Raw genomic sequence first — 12,462 nt, 5'->3', positions numbered from 1 at the left:
CCGGTGGCTTGTTCCACCCAAAGAAAGTCACAACAACAGCATGTACTCTTGTAACATACAAGTATATGTATGTTTCAGTAGCCTTTTTAAACACATGCATAATTAGATTACAATTATTAGATTATATATATAAAATAAGCAAACTCATTTTCTGGTGGTGTTCAGGGGGCGTTACAGGCGTGGGTCCACTTTGGTTTATGCGAATATACTTTTCCTGCACTGCAATATTTCATCCACCTTCAAAGCTGGAGTTACAGTGTAGTGTTCCCCACTGAGGATGATTCAACTCTCAGTGATCCTCGACGCTTTTTATCTCCTCCCTGCTCTGTTGGATCACAGCCAGATAATATACACAAGCTAATATACATACAGGCAACTAGTAATGCAAACAAAAACATCATATATTTAACTGCTATTCTAGAACCATAACAACAAAGATAACGATAACTATATTAGCATTCACATCAAGGGATGATAACATTGTTTATTTTTAGTGCGTGATGGAGTTTTGTCATATTAAATGCTCAAGCTCACTAAAGTTGATCTGAAAGTGATTCCAACAATATTGTTACTCTGTGTCGTTATCGTTATTTTTGCAGTTTGGGCTTCCCTGTTCACATAGAATAACCTTATAGTTATCGTCCTTGGTGTGAACGGCCCAAATTACCATATTTCATTCAGTCAGACAAAATCTATGGATGGCAAATGTTTCACACAGGACCATTTCATCTACGGGATTATCTAATGGGGCGCATCCCCCTATTCACAACGAGATGAGTCAATCTGCACATGTAAACCCTGCACATTTATCCTTAGAGACACAAAGCCTGTACCAATTTGTGTAAACATGCGAAATGAATTCACTGACAAAGACAGCAATGCTTCAGATATCCTGTACGACTGTGATTAGTGTTAGTGTCCTTTTAGGTGTGGGCTACTTTTTGTCTTGTCAGCAGTCTTAGCACTTTCAAATGAGCCGTCATCTAGAGTTTAAACAAGACATGAAAGCAGGTTTGGGTATACCCCGAGAGCAGTACAGGCGTTTGAGACATTAACACCACATGCTTCTATTAATCCAACAGGCTTGCACGTGTCTATGTGGATAAGGTGGGGTTTGGAGGGTCCAGAGGGCCACGTAAACATGCAGGATGACGTTAGACTCACACTGTGCTGTAGTCCATCAGATCAACCTCCCTCTCAGGCCAGAACTGCTTAATAATTTGAACCTAGAGGAACAATATTAAAGATAAAACTAGATTTGAGTCGTGAACGCCGATAAAACAAGACGGCATCATTAATACAATGGCCGTCTTCAGCAGTAATAAGACAGAGGGTATTTAGTAGAGCCCTCTGAAATCTAAATTTCACTGTTCATGCGTTCCCACGAAGATATAAACAGATGATGTCAGAGGGTGGTGCTGCATAGTCACGTCTGCCAAGCAGATGGAGAACTGCATTAGTTAGGAAACTTTAAACAAATGGTCATGAAGACTGCTCAGATATTCAGAAGAGGAGGCAAGAGGTAGAAATATTATGCTGTCTGAAATATACTGACGGTTATGCGGCAAGAATAGATGCATGTATTCTATGCATCCATTCGAGCAAAAAACTGTCATCGTCACCACAAAGCTGTCCACACATCCACTTTGATTTTATTTATGAGTGCTGTCCATGAAGTTGTTCTGAAAGGGATGGTTCTGCCTTATGTCATTCCACACTTCAGTTCCTCTGCGAAACACAAAAGAAGATATTTTGAAGAACAGTTTTTGTCTATACAATAGTCAGCTGAATCCAAAACAACATTTGGCCTTCTGACTTTCATGGACAAAAAATAAAATACATTTTCAGTTCTTCTGATTTTTCAAAATATCTTCTTTTATGTTCCACAGGAGAACTTCTTTGGTCCAATAGTGGCAAATCATGATATATACACATGATATCCTATTTTTTTTTTTCAGATGAGATGTGATAAAGTGATCACCTACTTGAGGATTGTTGGGACGACACTGTTCGGCATTTTGCTGCTTGTGGGAATCTCTACTGCTTATATCATGGGGTATAAGCTAATAACGACTGCAGGCAACTACTTGTCCTTTGGTCTTTATGGGGCAATTCTAGTCATTCACCTCATCATCCAGAGTTTTTTTGCTCTACTGGAACATAGGAACATGAAACGTTCCCTGGAAACACCGATCAAACTTAACAAGTCACTGGCCCTTTGCATCGCAGCCTATCAGGAAGACCCCAACTACCTGAGAAAATGTTTAATATCAGTGAAGAGGCTCACCTACCCTGGGATAAAGGTCATTATGGTTATCGACGGGAACAATGATGATGACAGCTACATGATGGAGATCTTTCGGGACATCATGGGCCGGGACAAGGCATCCACATACATTTGGAAAAGCAACTATCACCAGAAAGGACCAGAGGAAACCGAAGAATCGTACGCCGAGAGCTTGCAGCACGTTTCTCGCCTGGTTCTCAACAATAAGTGTGTGTGCATCATGCAGAAGTGGGGTGGGAAGAGGGAGGTCATGTACACCCCCTTCAAAGCCCTGGGAAGAAGTGTCGACTACGTACAGGTGAGTCTATCTCTCTCAGGCAGCTCAAGCATTGCCTAGCTAAGTACACGGGGGCAACACAGGCAAATTGTACAAAGAAGCTTTTGTGACTCCATAAGTGGATGCTAGGCTGAAGCATGTAGTGCACTGAGAGTGAGGAAAGTACATTCCTAGATAACACTGATGCTGTTCATTGAGGTACTTCTGTGGGAATTCGTTTGCATATCCCGAGGCTATTTCTGGCACTTCCAGAACAGATCAGTGGTATTTTCCATGCCATCTTGGAGCACATACACACGACATCGATTGGTTATTTAGCTCAAGGGAACGTGTCACATAAATACATGTACATACATAAGACACATAAATACATTAAGTGAAAGTGACGTGTGGTCAAGTGGATTTTTATTGCGACCAATCACACAAAGACAATCTGGTTTCTGGACAATAGATGTGATGGTGGAAAAGAATAATATTTGCAGCAAAGATAAATCTCTTCGAAGGAACACGTCATATTAATGATGATATTAGGCATCTTTTAATTTGTTGAACAATGTGATGCATCAGTACATGTGGAGCAAACACTGGTTCAACTTAATTTCTCAGAGAACATTTTGTTCAAACATATGTAAAATGCATCACTGCAGGCATTTTCATATTTTTCAGTGCTTATCTTTTTTTGATGTACCTATATTATGCTGGATGCAGGTATGTGATTCAGACACCATGTTGGACCCGGCCTCCTCAGTGGAGATGGTGAAGGTTCTGGAAGAAGATCCCATGGTTGGAGGAGTAGGTGGAGATGTACAGGTATGTGTTCTCTAGCAATTTTAACAACATACTGTATCACTCTATAGAATCGGGATTTAAAAAAAAACAGTGGGTGGATTTTTATCATTATAGGATGGATGTTTACACACACTTCCAACACACATTTATGTTCAAACAACAACAAAAGTGAATTTTGCATCCGATGACCCCTTTAATACAATGCAAACTAAATTAAGTGGTCACAAATGTTCACCAGTGGCCAAGTTGCAGTCATTCTTTTTGACAAACATCATCTATGCTCTCATATCCATGAGAAGATCTTTAGTGAAATGAAGATCAACTTGCATCTTGAACAGCACAATATTTTGCTAAACTCACATAGAGAATTCTTAAAATAAATAATAATAATAATAAATATAACTTGGGGAGGTTTTAAATAATCATATACTGTAAAAATCAACATTCCAAACAGCCTTCATTACTGTTATTGTAGTCTCTTTAATAAAACAATTAGAGTGCTTGAGTAGATTTTAGTTGAAAGTGCTAGCACGTTATACATAATTCAATGTAGAGGCCAAATTGAACTCAAATCTTTCAAGTCTTTTAAGTTTAAAAGGTCTTGAAGTTACTTTAAGGGAATAAGGAACCATTAGCTCTGAAAACTTGGAGAGCCCCCTTTCCTTCTCTGGCCTACTCTTTGTATCCTACGGAGCTTTATGACTCTGTTTAAATTAATATAACTCAGTCATGCAAGATATCAAAACAGACTACGGCTGTGAAAAAAAAAATCATGTTTTTGAGGGTGAGAGGTGTTTCTGTTCACCCTTTGAAAGTTTTGCTCACACATCATCAAAATGCAGACTTGGGCGTCCTGGTGTACTTTTGTTTTATTTTATCCCCAAACATGATTTAAGATAATTAATCCTGAAATGATCAAGCAAATGTTTTTGATAAGGGCAAGAGTGTTCCTCTGTACTTCAACCAAGGGTTGCAGCACAAGAAAGTGCTTTCCCAATTAGAAGTGCAATTGGTAAAATTGGTGAAATTAAGTAATTGGGGTTAAATTTAGAGGGATGGAATGTGTGGGGGATTGGCCAAAAGTTGACTGAGGTGACCACCTATCATAAAACCAGAGACACGTAACTCAGTGTAACCCATCACGTGGAGTCTTTAAACCCCAGGCTGCCCATTCAACATGGTTATAAATCATCCTAAACTGAAAGTTTGGGCAGATAATATCCACAGTGATGAAGACAAATGGTCCCTTTGCAACATGCAAATTCCTAAAGGATATTCCACTGAGACAGCAGTCTTCCAGTATTACCTATTGAAGAATTTCTCACATCACCCAGATCTGTTGGGTATTTCAGCAATCGGTGTGTTAATTGGACCAAGAAGAATCAAATTTGCAATGTCAAGATGAGGTCATGGGTTTTAAGCGATAGGCCCAGTGTGGAGCTCTGCTCTGCTTGCATTGATCTGTCTCACATGACAGGAAGTATCATACGGAAAGGTAATTTGAAAGGCTGCATGGGGGGAACTGGCAGGTCAAAGGTTCACTAGGACATGCAACCTTTATTGGTCACTTTTGTAAACCTGGTGCCTCAGAAACTTCCTGTAAGACTTGTGAGAATTTACATCCATACAGACTATAGTAAAACTAAAATAAAGGCAATAGTTGGCATGGTTAGTTGAATTAATTGTCAAGTCACAACAAATAAATAAATAAACAAAAATCTGCATTACAGTGAGACTCTTACAATGGATGTGAATGGGGACAATCAGTAAATGTTAAAATTATCACTCTACCAATATATAGTATAGACATAACATGCATATTAACATGATGTGTTAAACTTATATGCAATTTTCACTTTGTTGCCATGACAACATAACACCATACAACCTAAAATGACTGAAAATGACTAAAATGAAAAATATCATTTGAATAGCTTTACAGCTCAAATAATACACACATTTTAACAAAAGAGTTAAGAAAATTAAAAACTTCACATTTAAGCTTTATTTTTTAAATCCACAAAAAAAAAATCAATTGCCAAAACTTCACCAAATTCTTGATTTTTTTTTCTTTTTCTTTTTTTTCAGAAAACAAGGGGTGAGTCAAAATTAAAAAAAATTTGAATTCACAAAAATGGATTCTTTAATCCAGCTCACCTGCTTTGCTTATTGGGTTGACTTTAAAAATCAGAGTATATTGTAATAGAAAAGCAGTGCAGTAAATGCAGTATATGATACTGTATATGCACTTCTTTTTTACTGAAAGTTGTAAGCTGCTACAACTGCAAAATAGTAAGTAAACAAAGAAATGAAAATGCAAAAACTTCTAATTACTAATTAAGTTCATTATTTTTCCAAGCATTATTAACTTTATCTAACGTTTATAACTTTATATAACATTACATTTAATGTCTAGTGTTTTGTTGTTGTTGTTGTTGTTGTTTTACATTGTAATTCAGCACTCCTGGTTCAAATGCAAGCAGCACAAATCATACTGTACAGATTAATTTGTTGGGTTTCCTTTGTTTTGTGTGTCTAGATTGAATCTGTTCAGTGCTCTATTCAGCTAGTCTCCTTTATTTCTGCATCCAATAAAATGTTTCGTGTATCAAAACTGAAGAAGGGAGGTACCTTAAAACACACTCATTACTCATAATCACATTCATACAGATTACAGAAAAGTACCCAACACAGCGAACCAAACAACAAACCAACTTATCCAGATGTTAGAGCCAGACAAGTGTATTACTTGGACCAAGGTTTGTTTGAGGGGGAATTTCTCTACAAGAAGACAGATGCAAAGACAGCAAAAAAGTAGAAAGTAATGAAAGAGTATAATTTTGCACAGGGTGAGTCTCTTGCCAGAACAGCGTATGAAGTGCAAACTGCAGAGTCTTTGAATCAAATCTTTCGCTTTATGTTTATTAACCTCTAGCAGCAGGGTCTGACAGCCTCATCCATCATACTCAACATCCCTGTGTGAATGAAAAGAGATGAGTTCTGCTTCCACTCTGAAAATTACTCTAGAAAAGAGATTTACCATCATTTCGTTTACATAGAACACACACAAATGTAATGAGTGAGCACTTCCTCGAATCTCAGTCTAAGAGGAACAATAAAGATATTCCACCAGGAGCAACCCAGGTCAAGCTGAATTTGCAAATCATGCGTTGATATGCGCTGAGTATGTCGTAATGTCACAGTGATGATTTGGTGCAATATTTTGCTCATTTAAAGTGAAAACATTTACATTTGATATAAAAATGCACTTTTGGTGCATGAAGTTAATGAGCCATTTGTTGAAAACTTAATGTCCACTTTAGCTAGAATATAAAAGCCTTTTCAGAAACAATACCAGATTTGTTGTGTAAAGCATCACTGTCCATATTTTATTTAACCACTTTTATCTGAAGTCCTTTAATACGGCTTAATCCCAGATGCAACAAATACAGTCCAAGTTTCAGAGCCAACAACAGAGCAGAAAAGGAGAAAGAAACCAAAAACACAGTGTGTTTGTGAAGAAATCATGCCAGCTTGAATTCTCATAAATGAAGAAAACAAATGGTCTCTTTACAGCACAGATTGCTGTTGGGTCTCCCCTGAGCCTGATGATTAAAATGAGCTGGCTTTTTCAAACATCGGATGACAAATATGTGAATGAGATCTGTTAGGAGACTTCAAGATCTGCAAGCCAACTCATGTCAAAGGTTGTGAATAAATAGTGAAAAGAAGAAAAATTCCCAGCTCAGTATCTTTGCACTAAAAATAATGTCTTTTGATATTAATATTTGTGTCTATGCAAAACAATCTCACAGCCCTCTACCTACACAGTTCATATTAGCAGATACAATTTTGACATTGTGGTGAGTCACATGGGAAATGTTCTCATCTAGTTTGTATCTTCAGAGAGAAGATGAATGGACTAGATTTGCCATGTTTAGGTCCAGGCAGATGCTGAAACTTTTTGGATTTGGATTTGTGGAAAAGTGAAATTGATTAGTCAAGCAGCATTCCGAAAGTGTTTCACAGATTCATTCAGGAATTAAATAAATGACAAACAAATCTTCATGAGTAAGTCATTGAATCATTCACTCAAGTGAATCATTGAATCATTCACTCAACTAGGCCCAGACAGAAACTGGACCTTTTGCATTTTCTGTGTGGATTTGGGGGGACAAATAGCAGAATCTTGATCCTTGAATTTCATCTTGGTCAAGCAGTGTTCAGAAATATAACAGTCCAAATGCACATTGGACTTCACCTTTTTAGCGATGCTTTCTGCAGGTTATATAATTTTCCACTGTAAATGGCGATAAGTGATTGTCTTTATGAGAAAGTCAAATGAATCATTCACTGAATCATTCAGTTAAAAGCAAAAATTCACACAGGAGCTAAATAAATGGCTATCTTCGTGGGTAAGTCATTGAGGCCCTGTTTACACTAGTGCGTTTTCGTTTTAAAACGGCGTTTTAAAATGAAAACAATCCTAGTCAACACTTGTGTTTTCACTGCATTTCAGAAACAATCTCCATCAACACTACACAACCGAAAACGCATGTAACATGACCATTCATGCAGGTACAACAATGAGCATGATGCTATTGTTTACACGGTCGTCAAGGATACGCAGAGTGAATGTTGGCAGCCACACCATCGTTTTCAAAAGTCTCCGTTTTGGGACGTTTACACTGAAACGCAACATCTAAAAACGGGGTCTGCAGCGTTTTCGAAAGTCTCCATTTTCGAGGGTCGAAAACGCTGGAGTAGTGTAAATGACAGGCGTAACCATAGCAAAAGTTATGCGTTTTAAAACGAAAATGTACTAGTGTAAACGTAGCCTGAATCAGTCACTCAGCTAATTCATTTAAAAACTTTAATTCAAGATCATCATTACTGTGTTTTGCTCGGAGGCATGAAACCTTTGTTTTGCTTTTGAACTATTTATATTAGCAGACCACAAATAAACTAGCAATATAGTTGATATTGGGCATATAAATGGCTTTATATGAGGTAAAATATGTTAGAAATGAACATGCAAGAACCTGGAGTGTATCATTTTGTGATTGGGTGTTGCAGTTCTTTGATTGAAGATGCATCAGGATGCAAATTTATTTCAAATGTTTGGTTGTTTGATTTTGATGCTATTTGATACTTTGCGTTCAAGATGCTAAATAAACCAGGGGACTTCCTGCAACTGGAAGAATAGATGACTAACACTGCTGTGCTCACAAGATAGGAGTGCTGTTCTGTTGGATCCTGTGGGACTGGGTGTGGGCTGGGACTGGCTGTGAAATCCATGCGGCATTGTGCTTTATATTACATAAATTATCTAGTCATTTGTGCAACATCTGTTCACTCACTTACATACGACTGAGCACACACCACAATCTCTTTTACACGTTTGTGAGCAGCTTTTGAAATTCAAAACATATGATTTTATAAGAGGCACTCCCAAACTTTTTAGGTTCGAGGTTTTGTATCATGAGCCAAAGGGATTTAAGGAAGAAGGCACAGTTTCAAGATGTAGCAATGAGCATGGATAATTCAGTCTTGATTACCTGCAGTGAAGAAGAGACGAATTAACCCTTTGCATGTGGAGTATACTAAAAGTGCATTACATAATATTGAAAAAAACTGCACAATTTCAAAATTGCATGACCTTGTGCCATAGTGTCCAAAAGCAATAAGCACGAATGAAAGTTACTGAAACATTGGTTATTGCTATGCTAATATAAGAGTTTTATACAACAATTCATAACTTGACACTTAACACTGCACTGGCTCCCTATTAAACATTGTATACATTTAAAATCTTGCTAATTACTCATAAAGCCAATGGTTTAGCTCCTCAGTACTTGAGTGAGCTCTTATCGCATTATTGTCCTTCACGTCCGCTGTGATCTCAAAACTCTGGTTATTTGATAATACCTAGAATATCAAAATCAACTGCGGGCGGCAGATCCTTTTCCTAGTTATCGCCCAAACTCTGGAACAATCTATATAGCTTTGTTCAGGAGGCAAACACACTCTTTCAGTTTAAATATAGATTAAGGACCCATCTGTAACATTGGGAGGCGGTACAACGCAGTAGTGGATCCAAGTGCAGGATTTATTCAAAAGAGTGGGCAAGGCAGGGTCTCACACACACCCAGCAAACAGGTATAATCCAGGGTGAGACAAAAGAGTAATCTACAAAACAGGCGAAGGTCAGGGCAGGCAGCAAACAATCGGAAACAAGGAAACAGTCCAGGGTCAAAAACACTAAGGCAAGGCAAGAAAACAAGGAACTATGAAAACACGGAAAGACACAGGAACTAGGGAACGCTACAGGCTAACAATATTGAGCAATGAATGAGTGAAAAACCAGGCTTTAAATAGGGTGAGACTGATGGAGGTAACTGGACATACAGTAGGTGACTGCAATCAGTGATCAAGAGTCCAGGCAAAGGATTATGGGGAATGTAGTTAGTGAGGGAGTGACAACAGTCTGGGGTGGAGTGCCCTCTGGAGGAGCTCATGGGCACTCCAGCTGGTGAACGTAACACCATCTCTTTAACCTGGCAAAGACATAACACACAATCACTTTTCTATAATTCAAATCTGTTAAAGGACTGTTAGGCTACATTAATTAGGCCAACCGGAACCGGGAACACTTCCCATAACACCAGATATACTCGCTACATCGTAAGAAGAATGGCATCTACGCTAACATTAGTCTGTTTATTCTTATTCCGAGGTCACCGTAGCCACCCAGATCCAGTCCGTATCCAGTCCAGATGGTGAATCAGCACCTATAGATGACCTCTACAGCTCTGAATGTCAGCGGAGACCATGTCAACTAGACTAACCATAGAGAGAGATCCCCTGTGAAGACCTCGTTGGCCATCGGCACAAGACCATGAGAACCAGACGAGTCCTCTGCTTAATCTGACATGTGTTGCAGCCTGGAATTAAATGCTGGTTTCGTCTGACCAGAGGAGAACTGGCCCCCCGACTGAGCTTGGTTTCTCCCAAGGTTTTTGTTTTGCCTCCATTTCTGTCACCGATGGAGTTTTGGTTCCTTGCCACTGTTGCCTTTAGTTTGCTTATTTGGGGATACAGTTTCTGGCAACATTGTTGACTTGATTGCACAGACACTATTTGATGAGAACTGAACTGAACTGACTTTTAGAACTGCATTAGAACAGAAAAGACACGCTAAAATAATAAGTCTGTCTTGTTCAAACTATTTCTCTGGCATTTCTCTGAACATCTAACAACAGTCTGATTTTTGAGAACTGATTCATTTGTCGCAATTAATCATTGTTCTATTACATTGTAAATTGAATACATCCTTGAAGTATTCTCTCTCCATGCATAGACAATAATACCAGTCAAATGCAGGTTAACTGCACTTTTGGCAAGTGGAAAATTAAAAACAGATGTCTTGACAGAGCGCAGACAGAATATTGCTGTGAAGTAGACTGGAGGTACAATGTCTGTGATGGCCAGGGAGAGAAAACTCAGTAACTGATGACTCTCTCGTAGTTTTTCTTTCCTTAACATTTGTTCATGCTGGACATAAAGCACAAAATGTAACAAGACTGATTACCAAGACCAAAAACTATTTATATTACATAGAGCTAAATAAACACAAGTTCTAAGGTAGGAGAAAATGTATGGCATATGAGAACTGCACAATATCGCTTGCTTTCTTTATGTGATTGCAGATCGTTAAACTGTATATCCTGAAATGGCATTTTAACTTTGAGTGTTTGATCATTGAATGTGTATTGGCATGAGTAAAGCCTATAATGATTGGCAGTCATTTAGGTTTGATTAATTGGCAGTTGTAACAAGAATTGTTTTACACATAATTAGATTAAATATAGTATAGTGACATTCAGTTGTGGGAACACATAAATTAAATCAGCCATAATCTATTTTAAATAGATAATTTTAAAGTCAATGTAAATTTTCCAACACATTTTACTGTCATAAATGTACAGAATGGCCCATTACCAAGTGAAAGAGAATATTCAATGAGAAAACATATAGAGCGGGAATCTGTTGGATTGTGTAATGTGAAGTTACTTCAATGCAAAGACTTTTCAGAGAAAAAAACAAGATTATTACACTTTGATTAAACATTACAAAACCAAACTTTTTTCTATGAAACAATGTACACCAATAAATAATTCACAGTGATGTCAAGAATATCAGTTTTAATTTCTGTTAATATTTTCTTTAAGGCCTATATTTATTTTGCCTCTGTTAAGTGTCAGTTTCCGAGTTTTTTCACATCCACATGTTCATCAAAGTTTTCCTTTGAAGTGATTTCATAATCATCTGAACATACTTTTCAGACGTGTCATTAGCAAAGGGTGGAGAAGGTCGGCATCGGATGAAAGAACCGGGATCCAATTATTTCAGCTGTTTACACATTCACATGCATGTATGCTCACATGTTTGCTAAAGCGGTGCTTAAAGTGCAACCGGAGTGTACAACCTCAAAAAAGTTCCCTGGAAACTCCCTCTGATTTATGTTTTGAATAACCGAATAGCCTTATCACCTGGTTTGCAAATAGTTTAGGTGATGTTAGGTTAAAGTGATTAAAAGACAGTTCTCAGACTCCAAATCACTTAATTCACCAATATAATTATCTGACACTGTGTGTGTGTGTGTGTGTGTGTGTGTGTGTTGTCCTTTTCCTTTTCGATTGTTGTTTGCCATATTTTATAGTATATTCCAGATGAACTCAACAAATTCATTATAAATCATTAAAAATATAAATTATGTCAAAATGATGGGCTTTTTGTGACATACAGAACCACTTCAAACTGGCACAGTCTGATTTCCTGTCTAGTTTCAGCTAGTTGAGCATGAGGTAACTGGGAGTGTACAGACAGATCCGTTAATGCAGGGGTCACACACTGCCTCTCTGTTTGTGGGACAGAAGGAATGAGGGAACTGCAGCTGCCAGAGAGTTTGTACATGAACTGCCACCTTTCCACCCACTTCTGGTCATCATATGTTGGTGTACAGAAGATGCATTGTTGGCAGAGGCTGGAGAGAAGATGCATCCTGGATGTGTCCTTTGACAGAGGTCACAGTTTGTAAGAAACAAAC

General features: G+C 38.0%; 1 protein-coding gene across 1 annotated transcript in view; it reads left to right on the top strand.

Moving 5' to 3' along the window:
* LOC107707160 (hyaluronan synthase 2-like) overlaps window positions 1–12,209 on the top strand; it is a 15,946-nt gene extending 3,737 nt beyond the window's left edge. The window contains exons 3-5 of the mRNA XM_016511077.1: window positions 1,959–2,585; window positions 3,273–3,374; window positions 12,162–12,209. Coding sequence (XP_016366563.1) covers window positions 1,959–2,585; window positions 3,273–3,374; window positions 12,162–12,209 — 777 coding nt within the window. The remainder of the gene's footprint in view (window positions 1–1,958; window positions 2,586–3,272; window positions 3,375–12,161) is intronic.
* The last annotated feature ends 253 nt before the right edge of the window (window positions 12,210–12,462 follow it).

Source organism: Sinocyclocheilus rhinocerous, unplaced genomic scaffold (assembly GCF_001515625.1).
Source record: "Sinocyclocheilus rhinocerous isolate Xijiao unplaced genomic scaffold, SAMN03320098_v1.1 scaffold1046, whole genome shotgun sequence".
In the NCBI taxonomy this organism is placed as follows: domain Eukaryota; kingdom Metazoa; phylum Chordata; class Actinopteri; order Cypriniformes; family Cyprinidae; genus Sinocyclocheilus; species Sinocyclocheilus rhinocerous.
This window is presented reverse-complemented; position numbering and strand designations above follow the sequence as displayed.